Source organism: Homarus americanus, unplaced genomic scaffold (genome assembly GCF_018991925.1).
Source record: "Homarus americanus isolate GMGI-L3 unplaced genomic scaffold, GMGI_Hamer_2.0 scaffold40248, whole genome shotgun sequence".
In the NCBI taxonomy this organism is placed as follows: domain Eukaryota; kingdom Metazoa; phylum Arthropoda; class Malacostraca; order Decapoda; family Nephropidae; genus Homarus; species Homarus americanus.
In genome coordinates this window covers 5972431-5985870 of record NW_024712526.1, presented here as the reverse complement: position 1 = coordinate 5985870, position 13440 = coordinate 5972431, and the positions used below count along the sequence as shown (strand labels likewise).

The 13440-nt window shown below is 41.3% G+C and overlaps 1 protein-coding gene across 5 annotated transcripts in view; it reads right to left on the bottom strand.

The window, feature by feature from the left end:
* Nucleotides 1-4801, bottom strand: part of LOC121861409 (heat shock factor protein-like) — a 29578-nt gene extending 24777 nt beyond the window's left edge. For all 5 annotated transcript variants that reach the window (XM_042359097.1, XM_042359107.1, XM_042359116.1 and 2 more), the window contains exons 1-2: nucleotides 4610-4801; nucleotides 1398-1506 (exon numbers count right to left, since the gene is read on the bottom strand). In XM_042359097.1, the coding sequence (XP_042215031.1) occupies nucleotides 1398-1506; nucleotides 4610-4711 (211 nt within the window). In that variant the 5' untranslated portion in view covers nucleotides 4712-4801. The remainder of the gene's footprint in view (nucleotides 1-1397; nucleotides 1507-4609) is intronic.
* Nucleotides 4802-13440: the final 8639 nt, after the last annotated feature.

The window sequence follows — 13440 nt, the reverse complement described above, 5'->3', positions numbered from 1 at the left end:
TGACAAAATTTTAGTTTGTAATTCCCTTTAAAGTGGATGGCAAGCATAAAAATGAGAGTTTTTGTGGTGCTGAGGAGAAAAAGAGACACCCATTCTAGACTTTCTATGTATTATTTTCTCATTTTCGACTTACGACCTGGTCGTCAGTCCCTAACCCCGTCGTAAGTCGGGGACTGTACTATACAGTATTGCATAACACTCATAAGTAATAAATAGCACTATCACAAATGCATCTCTACTGCAAGCATGTTTTAATGACTTCTTATGCAACTGCTCCCCGACTTACGACGGGGTTAGGGACCTAAATCCAAGTCGTAAGTCGAAATGGTCGAAAGACGAAAGTGCTTAAATAATACATTGAAAATCTAAAATTGGTCTCTTTTTCTTCTCAGCACCACAAAACTCTCACTTTTAAGCTTGCCAGCCATTTTAAAGTGAATTACAAACGAAAATTTTGTCTGTACTGACATTGGGACTCGAAAATACGTAATTTGACAAAATGTTGGTACGACTGAACGACTGAGGCAGATCGTAAGTGCGGGTGGTCGTAAGTCAAGTAGGTCGTAAGTCGGGGAGGAGCTGTATAGCTTTTTCTTGCAGTACACGTACTGTACTTCTTTTTTCCAGGAATGAATATAATATGCCTAAAGCGGTGTAACCCGTACATGAGTAGGTGAGACTTGCACCAATTTAGAAAGCATTTACCTCCTTGGATGATCCATCAGGAGCACCATACTGCCTAAGAAGTGTGAAAAGATGAAGGTACAGCTTTCAAGTAGGGTTTACCCTCATAAACCCAAAGCCTCACTGGCTTTCAAAGCACAGAGTCAATCCTGATTCAATAGTTAAGCAGCCAGCATGACAAGACAGGAAACAAATCAGAACCCATTGGATACTGTAAAGGTGGAGGGATATCACAGGCCACTTGTTGAAGAACTGTATGCTGTGACATATTGTATATCTATTTCAATATCACCGTTTGGTCAACATATTGGAAAAAACTTCTATAAGAAATTCAGTCAACAATAAAATCCCAAATTAAATTAAAAAACTAATAACATAATTGCAACATGTAAAGTAAGAAGCACAAGATTCTCCCCAACCTTGGAGGTTAACATAATATGCCATAAACTATATTCTAAAGATAAGGAAAGTTTCCCGAAAGAATGTCCCAATTCTTTGCCAATGACCCTTGAGAAAAATACATGGATAAAGGGAAAATGAAATGGACAATTCAATGGACATTCAGTTCCATCATGACAGTCCCTATCTGCAAGTGAGATTACCAGTAATACCTGTACCTTACTCACTAGATCAAAATATATCTTAATGTTATAAGATCCCTTTAAATATAATATATGGTATACTGTATATCAATAACAAGAAATGTTACTTACACATATTAAGTTGCCTGACAAAACTTGCCATGTTGTTGTGCTTATAGTACTGTGGCAGCAAATCCCGGGCAAACTTGGCTTGGTTCTGAATGATGAAGCTCCGGCCATTCTGAAAATTCATACAGTACTTGTCATTTTTGTACTGTATATGCTATGTTGTCTATATGCAAAATGCCTATCTATCTATCTACAGTATAAACCTATCAATTACTCAACCAATCAACTTGTGGGGTTAACGTGATGTTGGATCGCACTAGGATGGAGGTGAGAAGGGAAACTCAGCTACTGTACTGGCATTTTCTATATATACTGTATATATTATATACAATGCAGTGCTAGGGAGTTGCTGTGTGGTGAGGAGCTTGTTGAGAGGAGGTTTTGTCTGTTTGAGAGCACTGAGTAGAATCCCTTCACGGTGAGGCTGTTGGCCGACCCCCGCGCAGTCCAGGCAGCTAGGCTTGGCAGAGAAATTCGCTGCAGTGGCAGTTGTAGGGGAGTGTCCACTACACACTCATCAAACTAACCCAGTGGTTCTCAACCTTTTTCACTCCATCCCCCCCTTGAGGAATTTTCAACATCCTCGTGGCCTCCTTCATTCTTCTCCCAACCCCCCCCCCCACAAGTAATGTTGAAAAATAAAATGCAGATGAAGAGAATACCCTTATTTTATTTCAAAGTTGACAATCATCATTATCTTATATTTTGATAAGGCTTACATGATTTACATAACTGACGTCACTAGGCTAGAGTGACTACTAGACAAGCCTCACAGCAAACTTTCATTTGGTTGGGAAAAAGTTCATATGACCTCTGCATATTTTGTCACAGCTCAATGGGAAGGCTGACATTATTTCCTTTCAGTCAGGTGACTGATCCCGAGGTTGTGTCACTGACAACGCATATCTCATGTCTGGGTCCACATCCAGTCGGTTCCTGCTTTTACTCTTTATATGTAGAAGGGTGGAGAAACAAGATTCATATAAATAGGTAGTTGAAAAAGGCAAGAGGACTCGAGGTGCAATCTCCCTAAATTTTGGATATGACTGATACATTGAGCACCAGAATACAGTCAGAGATCTCTTCTGCCAAGTCAAAATAAGTAATACAAGTTTTGTTTAATTCAGATTCCCAACATTATTTGGAAACGTACAATTTATAACAGCTCGCCGTGGCTCCCCTAAACATTTGTCGTTTGGCTCCCTTGGGGGCCGTGGCCCCCATGTTGAGAACCACTGAACTAACTCTATCCCAATACCAGTACTTTTCTAAAACAATAGAAATAAGTAAAATCATGGATCATATTAATTAGGATCAGTGCCCTGTGTTACTCGCACAGGTTAGGAAGTTAGGTAAGGTTCTAATAGGTTCTGTGCATTTTCGTTTTGATTTTATTTGCCAATCAACGCACAATCACGGTAAAATAGCATTAGCAGGAACTAAGCCGGTCACGGCAAAATATCCACTGTATTTATAGTATATTTTATTGTGTTTCATATGAATCTGACATTCATTTCCATCAGAAATGAGTAGTTAGTTATGGAGATGACCACCCCACACCTACCAACAATATTGGTTGCACAAAGCAGAGGGAAATTATGGGGTAAAAACATGCAGGAAAAAAAATGACAAAACAAAACCTCTTAACCTGAGAAACCAGAAGGACCTGACCTAACCTCCTAGCCCCCCTCCCCCTGGAGCTTACTGCAATACAGTACCTAGTATGCCAATCTTCACAATACTGAAAGTCTGAATCACCCCTTGAAAACTTGACTGAAGAAGGGAAAACACTATGAGCCCTTAAGATTTGAACAGCTGCGGCTTTGTTCTCAAAAACTCACTGAAATACACACCAAATCGCCAAGGAGGAACCTTCACAGACAAACGCTATCCTGCAACCACCCATTTCAAACATTAGAGCTTGTGCACGTTCACAAGTCGTCTGCCAATTGGCTCCCAAATATCGGCATTATTTTAGCTTCAGTCATCCGGGGAATTTTAGGAATTTAACCCCCACCAGAAAGGGGGGATTTTGAAGGCGAAGCACCCCCGTTTTGGTTAGCTATAGTTCCTGGGTTCTGTAGCTAGGTTAGGTTGGATATCTAAAAACAGGGATGACCGAAACTAAAATTTTATCCAAATATTAAGTGTCATAAACTTCTGCTGATTGGCTGGGTAATAAGAAAACAGTAAATTTTTACTATATGTAAGGGAGATATAAAAGTCCAAATAACTCAACAACTATAAATTTCCTACAAAAATGCAATTGCATTTTTTTTCTAATTCCCTCGATAAGAATCAATATAGTTCCGTGTTTGGCAACTTCTAAATAATAACCAACGTAGCTCCTAAAAGAACAATGGTAAATTTTCACTTGTTGCCACTATACGATATCGAAGTTGAAACTGTTTTTCCGATGGCTTTTAATATGTTATGAACGTATTTGACCTTCATTACAGACGCAAATCAATAATTTCTGAGATAAGGCCCCCTCCCATCTCAGAACCTTGAGATTTGTGATAAAAACCAAGGTAAAATGTGTTCAAAACACATCAATAACCATCGGAAAAGGTTTTGAATCTAACCTAACTTACCGGCCTCCACAGTCGTTCGATGTTCTGGGTGTGTACCGCCGCTTACGAACATCCATAATAAAATGTTAAATATCTCGCTTAAATATAATTAGTGCCAGAAATGCCATTGAGGAAAAGTGTCTGAAAATTGTCAAAATTACCGATTGCAACTATAAAATTCTCGAGATTCGTTTTGTGGCAACAAGTGAAATAATACCAAAACAATGTTGTAAATTATTACCATACAAAGGCCAAAACCTACTTACCATTTCTACAGTACTTTTATAATCAATATCATTTTTGCAGCTCCCACACTGGATAAATCAGATACAGGAACATTTAAGCACTATTTTTTATAAACAAAACTCCCAACACTGTTAGTTTGGTGATGCTCACATTATTATGTGTTACCCGAATTATTATGGTAAGAAAAGTTAAAGACTATTTACAACTCAAATGACAGTTCTCGTGGCTAACTAAACACTGCGAATGTTCGCTAAAATAGTTGAAAGGGTGCCATACAGTTAATGTTGCAAAGGTGTCAAAAACAGAGCGTTAAACACGTGATAAGTGGACAATAGAGCAGGGCAGGTGACAGCAGCGGTAACACAACAAACTTAGTCTGTGATCCATGCAACTCACCTGTGTCCAACTGATCAAATCATTTGTCTTCGCGTCGTCTACAAGTCTCCATAACTTCGTGAGAAACGCAGGCACATTTCCTGATCCTTCTATCGCATGCATAACTAGGAATTAGTGTAACAAAACTTTATTTTTTGCTGAAATAGCTCCTGACACTGAGCTTTGTTTACACACGTTTTAGTTCCTCCTGTGACTGTGTCTGTGTGGCGCACGCGCAGAGCCGCCCAACATTACGTCAGTAATTCCCTCTAAATATTTACCCATTGTGTCAGCAATACTTATTTCCATTCATTTATGTGTTGAGAATATGTTATTTCAAACTGATTTATAGTCTCAGGTATTTTAGGAACATAATGTTGAATTTATAACTATTAATGGTGATACGGTGCATATGAAAAATAACATATGGCATTGGCTCATGTCCACATTCACGCATCTCTGGTCACTGTTGCACCTGTAATTCACATTGATTAATTATACCAATGGCACTAATTCAGTGTAATGAAATTCTCTGTATCCATACTACCACGTTGCTCGTGTATATCATCTATATTTGTCATATGCCCATATCTAGCTTCTCCATTCCCTGAAACGTTTTCATCCGTCGACATGTACCCAACAAAAGAAAATATCTATTGTCGTCCGGAGATAAGTTATACTGCACAACTATCATTATAATTAGGTGTACAACATAATGCTCTACAACTAAATAGTCAATAGGGATGAGATGTATACTGTATCCGCTTACTTGACTGTCAGTTATAAAGAACACTGCAACGTTAATCATCCTGAATTAATTGTTTATACTGTATAAGGCTAGAGCTAATTTGTGATATCCACATTAACCATTTGGAGTCGTTTTTGCACATATATTAAAAGACAGCTCACATATTCTAACTGAAAATTAAGCCGAATAGTATGAAATACCATTTATTTTACCCCAAAACTAAATAAGGTACAATTTGACCTTCATCGCCGCACAAGACTCCATCTGGCAGCGCAAAGCCCAGGGGGCCAGGATACCTATTACTACACTTTATATTCTTGAGTCAAGTCTTCCAACACTATTCAGTGGACTAACTAAAAAAATGATTTTCAATATGGTGAACCGTTACCTTTTATAGTACAGGTAGAAATACGTGATTCATTTGTAGTTTTAGGTGATTTTAAAATTGAATGTACAGTATTTCAATCTTTAGAGAAATGGTAAACTACCAAAAATATCTTTAAAAGTTTCTTCATTTTCCTTACAGACTCTTTAGATTAAATGGATGACAACATTAATTTAAGATGGTTTTGGAAACAAATTATGGTCCCTAGAAGAGTTGGTACACTTTTTGCAGATGGACTGTCTCCTGAACCAAACCAGACCATTGTTCAAGGGATACTAATTTACCTTGCAATTTACGAATTACGACCCATAGAAATATCTATTAAAAGGTGCGTAGAAGGGCTACTAAGAAAGACGAGAGCTTTTGAAGTTGTCCAATTTATACTTCAAAAGAGCAAGAGGTGGCTGTTTGTCCTTTGCTTGTCTTTGTGGAGGTGCACCTTTACGGACGAACCTAACAAAGGTGTTTACTGACTACTGAGTAACAGTGTATTTAATAAGTATAGGTGTTCCTTCCTGTACACTTCTAAAGAGTTATAATTAAATGGGATTATATAATTAAATGATAATACAGTAAAGGCATCCTCCTCCCAAAACGAGGACTAACGTCATCATCACTTGAGGATGTCGACCATCCTGTGAGTCTCTTAGGAACACTGTCATGATGGCACCCCGTGACATTAGACGACAGATGGTGTTACCGCAAGCAGTAATGAGTAGGATGACACATAAACAAATATTATGTTAGGCTGTAAGTCATGTCATGTTCATTGAGTGTGCCGGCCCGTATACAGTGTGTAGACTGTAGAGTATTGACATGGTGGAGATGAGAGGCCCAGAGGAGGTCGGAGTGTGTAAGGGGAGTTTTGTTTATGTAAAATTATATTCACCTGACTCAGCCTTGCCCATCGAGAGAGGGTTGGGGAGACGACAGCAGGGTATAGGCACTGTAGCTATTCAGACCACAGAGGCAACACCTAACCTGGTTCCTCTGTAGTTATTCACACCTCAGAGGCAACACCTAACCTGGTTCCTCTGTCGTCATTCAGATCACAGAGGCAGCACCTAACCTGGTTTCCTTTGAGACTTTCAACACGTAAGTTAACTGGTACTTATTGTGTACACAGGTAGACTGTGTCCATTGCATCGATTATCATTGTGACGACATAAAAATATGGAAAATTAAGTACTCATTGTAAGTGTTAAGATTAGACTGATTACATAGCTATGATTGTTATGTAAATATATATTGGATTAGACATTTATGTGATTGCCTATGTATGATTTATGTGAAATACTAAAAGGAATTGTATCCAACAGGTTTGACCGAATTATAATGTTCGAGTTCAACGTCACGAGCCTGAATATTCCTTTAAACGCCTGATTGGCGGTTACAGATGGTGTCATCAAGAATTCAAGACAGTCTCTTCCAAAACCGCACACTGATAAGGTTGTTCCGAAATTTGGTATGCTTAATGAAAGTAACCCCAATAATGCTCAAGAACTTTATACTAGGGGTGGGTGCCGGGTGGTTAACCCCTCCACGTTAAAGTGCCCCCCTCACCCTTGTGCATGCCGAGCCCAGATAAGCTTACTTTGGGCCCGACACTTATCAAACAACTGCCCCACACAGGGAGGTACTACTGCTTGGGAAGATATTGGAAGCATAATGTGTTGTCTAATGGTAGACCCTGCAGCTATATGGCATCACGAAAATTGTGACCAAGTCCCAGGTTGCTGACCTGACTTTCTGCCTCATTTACACACAATTGCTTGCTGTTTATCCCAAATTTACGAGCCCAAACTGATCAGTCTTCAATTAGAATATGATGTCCAATGTATATGAACCACTGTCTTGCATGGCAGCGAAAAGGGACATCACCCACACGACTCTGACCTATATATACTGCTAATGAATATGATGTGTTTCTTTGTGTATGAACCTCTGTCCTGCGTGGCAGTGAGAAGCGATACTGCAGTGGATCCTCTCCCCTACAACTGACGACATAGCTCCTGCCAATCAGCGTACAGCTTGACTTGACTTAAATGCTAGTGACAGGGGGGAAGGAGGATCAGGGGAAGGATAAGAACAGAAGAACATAAGAAAATAAGGAGTCTGCAATAGGCCGGTTGGCCTGTGCATGGCAGCTCCTGTCGAGAGTTACTACCACTCTCTATCATCCATGAATCTATCCAGCCTCCTTTTGAAACTTTCCAGCGTTCCAGCACTTACTACAAAGTTGCTAAGCTTGTTCCACTCGTCCACCACCCTATCTGTAAACCAGTTCCTTCCTATCTCCTTCCTAAACCTAAACTTATCCAACTTAAATCCGTTGTTCCAAGTCCTATCCTGCTCAGATATTATAAGAATTTTATCTATATCACCTTTATTGATTTCTTTCACCCACTTAAATACTTCTATCATATCTCCCCGCACTCTTCGTCTTTCTAGGGAATGCAAGTTTAGTTTCTTTAACCTATCCTGATATGGAAGGTTTCTAAGTCCCGGAATCATTTTCGTCATTCTTCGCTGCACCGACTCTAATAAATTGATATCCATTCTATAATAAGGGCACGAGAACTGAACCGCATAATCGAGGTGCGGCCTAACTAGCGCAAGATAAAGTTGCAATAAACCCTCTGCACTCTTATTTCTTACACTTCTAGATATAAAACCCAATACTCTGTTTGCCTTATTTCGAACATTAACGCACTGTTTTCTAGGCCGTAGGTCCGGGCTTACAAGTACCCCTAGGTCTCTTTCACAAGTCGACTTCTCTAGGTTGATGTTGTGAAGGCTGTATACATTGACAGTATTTGTTCTTCCAATATTAAGTACGTTGCACTTGCTGGTGTTGAATTTCATTTGCCATTTTTCAGACCACCCCTGCAATTTATTTAGATCCTCCTGTAATGCATTTTAGAAGGAGAGAAAGGTGCCGTGGCTAAACACCGCTTGCGTGAGGGGGTTTAAGTTGGAGGCAGCAGCAACTCGCCTGGACGCGGCAGGACAGAGTCAGGTGAGCGTCAGGTCAAGCGTGAGGTGCATGTTGGGTTGGGCAATGGTTTCTCAGTACTTGGTCGGCTTGATTGTGTTGTTTTCTTGTTTGGACGAAATGTCTTGGTCTTCTGTCTTGGTATTCTTGTTAGCTTGAAGTTGATTTTCTTCTTACTCTCCTCCTCCTCTTGCTCTCTTGAAGTGTCCATTCATTCGTGTTTGGGTCTTGTTCTTCGTCTTCATCGTGTCTTAGGTTTTCGTAAGTGTGGATGAAGTCGGTGACGGTGAGGTTGACGACGTGGGCTTCTGCTCCTGGGGCCTCGTGGTGTTAAGAACATAAGAATGGAGGAAACTGCAGCGGGCCTATTGGCCCATACTGGGCAGTCCCGTTTACACCCAACCCCTATCGCTCATATAAGCATCCAACCTATGTTTGAAGCTATTCAGCGTATTCGAGTTAATGATGATATTTGGTAACTTGTTCCATTCATCCACTACTCTGTTTCCAAACCAGTGTTTACCTATTTCACGCCTAAATCTAAATTTGTCTAAAGAAAAACCATTGTTACGAGTTCGCTCCTGGTTGGATAGTTTGAGTACCTTTGTAATGTCCCCTTTGTTTAGCCCTGACTTCCACTTATACACCTCTATCAGGTCGCCCCTCGCTCTACGTCTCTCGAGGGAGTGCAAATTAAGATGCTTTAACCTGTCTCTATACTCAAGGTTCCTAATGCCCGGGATTAGTCTTGTCATTCTCCTCTGAATTCTTTCCAATGATTCTATATCCATCCTGTAATACGGTGACCAGAACTGAACTGCGTAATCCAGGTGCGGTCTCACAAGCGCAAGATACAGTTTTAGGATGACCTCGCTAGTCTTGTAACTAACACTCCTTTGTGTGAACCCAAGTACTTTATTAGCCTTGTTACGAGCAAAAACACATTGTTTACTTGGCTTAAGGTTCCTACTTATCATTACTCCTAAATCTCTCTCGCAGTCGGATTTCTCTATGGCATCGTTGTTCATCTGGTATCTGGTTTCCCTGTTTACATCTCCTATACTGAGTACTTTACATTTGTCCACGTTGAATTTCATCTGCCATTTTTCAGACCATTCGAAAAATTTGTTTAGATCTTCCTGTAGTTTTGCGGAGTCCTCGTCAGATTTAATAACACGTCCTATTTTAGTGTCATCAGCAAATTTACTTATGTTGCTGTCTATGCCGATATCTATGTCGTTTATGTACATAGTAAATAATAATGGTCCAAGTACTGAGCCTTGGGGAACTCCACTTGTGGCGTTGCTCCAATGGGACTTAGTGCCGTCAATGTTCACTCGCTGTTTCCTGTCCTGTAACCACGCCCTATGCCCTAATCCATTTAAGGATGTTACCTTTGATGCCATGTGCTTCTACCTTTCTAATTAGTCTTTCGTGGGGGACTCTGTCGAAGGCTTTGCTAAAGTCGAAATATATCACATCATAATTGTGCCCCTCGTCCACCCATTCAAAAACTGATGAAAAGAATGTTAATAGATTAGTTAGACAAGAACGTCCTCTTGTGAAGCCATGCTGGGAATCATTGATCAATTGGTGCTTCTCCAGGTGATTTCGTATAGAGTTTGAAATGATTGCTTCCAGTAATTTGCCTACTATTGATATTAGACTGATTGGGCGGTAGTTAGAGGATAGTGATCTATCCCCCTTCTTGAAAATCGGTATTACATTCGCTATCCTCCAGGATTCTGGTACTACACCTGTTTTTAAGGACATGTTAAACAACTTTGTTAAGGGCATACTAAGCTCTTCCTTACATTCCTTTAATACTCTGGCAAATATCTCTTCCGGACCAGGTGACTTATTAGGCTTTAGTTTGTCTATTTGCTTACTAACATCGTTACTAGTCACTACTATCTCGCTTAATTTGTTTTCTTCACTATGTCTGAATAGAGTCGGTGCCTCGGGTATCACGTTTACATTTTCAGTGGTGAAAACTGTTGAAAAATATTTATTCAAATTATTGCTCATTTCTCCGTCGTTATCAGTGAGCTCGCCGGTATCTGACCGTATTGGTCCAATCTTTTCTCATGTTTTAGTTTGATACATTTGGTAGAATCCTTTGGGGTTTGTCTTCGCCTCCCTTGCTATCCTTACCTCATTATTCCTCTTGGCTTTCCTTATCTCGGTTTTAACCCTACTCGCCAATATCTTATAATAATCCTGGAGGTAAATTTCGCCATGCTTTATTCTTTGTGGCGTGCCTTTTCTTGGGTTTACTTTTCTTGATTTTTTTTCTTCTGGTTTTTTCTTGTCTTGGGCACGTACAGCAAGGAGGGCCTCTTTGTAGCTCAGTTTCTTGTCAAGTCGTGCCTTGGCTATCCTGCATTCCTCCTTCCATTTGGGGCAGGTCCAATCGGCGGAGGAATGTGGGCCGCCACAGGCAGCGCATTTTTTCAGTGTTAGGGCAGACGGTGTAGCGGTGTCCGTGGCTGCCGCACAGGGAGCAGGTGTCCTCCTGCGCCTCACACGTGTTGACAGTGTGACCGTAGTGCTGACATTTGTAGCAGCGTTTCGGTCTGCAGTAGGGCTTGACTGGCACAATTACCCATGCCAGTTGAGCCTCCTTGGGAAGGGTTGTATGGTGTCCGATGAGGGCTGTGGTGTCGGACAGCTTCTTGACAACTTGGAGTTGTCCCTTGAGGAGTTCACTCAGCTCTGCTTGGTCCACGTGGGCAATTTCGGCGTGGTAGATTACTCCCAGCTTCAGGTTGTCCCATTTGTAGGCAATCATTTTTATTGGGATGCCGTTGATGTCGGGGATCTCCGCGAGCTGTACGGGCATACCCTTCTCGGCGAAGGTGATCTTGATGTCACCATGGAGCTTCAGTCGTTCCACCGTGGTGACCCCCATGATCCCATTAGTTTTAAAGAACTTCTTGAGAACTAGGAGGTTTAATTTCTTGGGGCAGGTCGGCGTATCCGCGCCACGTTGTCAAACTCGTAACCGTTCATGGTGAGAGAGGGTCAGAGAGTTCGGTCTCGCTTTTCCAAGTTTAGAAGCTCCAAAGTTGTACTCCCCAGTGCGGACGCACACGTAGCAACTCCAGGAGAGGCTCCCGCGCTACGCTCGCCTCGATTCCTGAGTTGGCAGAATTGCATAAATACGGGCGTGGCTGGCCAGGGAGACCATTCTACTCTGACCTACTGGACCTGCAAGACCTCTCTACAGCGTACCCCACCGACATGTCGACGCACACACCATCACAATTACACTAAAAGGTGTGTCCCTCAATGTTGTCAATGCCTATGTGCCTCCCTCCACCCCTACTGTTCCTGCCCCACCACACCATATCACCTCCACTGTACTTCGCCACGCCTAGTACATTGGCATCCCTGAGCCTGGCCGCACTGTTTGTAAACTTTGTGGTCAACCGACTCTCACACCCTCTTTCACCACATCCTCACTTGCCCTATGACCTCCTCCTACAGGTCCCCAGCCTTTACCAACACCTCTTCCCTCCCTGACCAGATATCCCTCCTCCTAGTGACAGGCCTGGCACTTGACATTATTAGAGACCTGCCACACTTTGCCATAAACAGCAAGATCTCTCTCCAGCACCTCACCACCCAGCTTCCTCAGAGAGCTCCTCGCCCTACAGGAACTCTGAGCAAGCTACACCTCACCTAGTAACTCCTTAGCACTACTCTGTACAACAATATATATACAGAAAACGCATTATGAGTTTCTATTCTACCTCATTCCTGAGTGTGAGATATCTACATGTACGTACGTTTGTGTGCCCATACAAAGGGACAATAGACAATTAAAGAGAATTGACTACTGGCCACATACAGTACGCTACAAGATATCTACATGTACGTGGGCCAGTGACCTGTGCCCGGGTGGGCTAATCCCCATAAAAAAAAAAGTACACACTTCATAGGCCCTGTGTGCACGACCGCAATTTTTAACAGCTGAAACAACAAACACAGGCAACAACGTCAGGTACCCACAGTTGGTTTGTTAAATTTGTACAAATACCAAATTGCCAATTTTACATGTTCGTTCATTCGTATTATTGATCTCGTTGTTGACATAATATCCCCAATGGGTGGATGAGACTGACAGGTTCTCTTCATTTTCCAAGGCAAACAACAGAAGTACTGTAAGTAATAATGATCATGTTAACAGTTCAGGAAAGCTATACATTCTTTCATTTTTTCTACTGACTTTGCCGTTCAGTCAGTCAATTCTATGTTATTTTGTTACAACCTTTATCTACTGTTAATACAGGAGGAAATCGAAGAAATCTGCGATATTTGATAGGCGCTCACTGAATATCACCCTTCTCACGTCTGTTCTGAACCAGGGAATCAAAACACGGGAGACAACAGCGAGAGGCCCCCCCCCTCCCCCCACCTTATCGCAATACCAATATTATTGTTTCAAAGCTTTGCCAATGATTTGGACCTTGATTTTGTAGTTCTAAGTTATATTACTGTAATATGAAGTTACCCTAAACTATTTCAGTTTTCTTTTATCTGTGACTCAAGAGTTACTTCGTGTTATCGAGAAGGTTCAGAATGTTCTAGAACATTCCGTCCTCCCAGAGAGTGCTGCCACACAGCTGTTTCCAGAATCTTCTAGAATTCTTGTAAAAGTATTTAATTTATGGTGCAGTATTACCGCCGTTAAATACATATGTTCCAATTTTTCATAACTA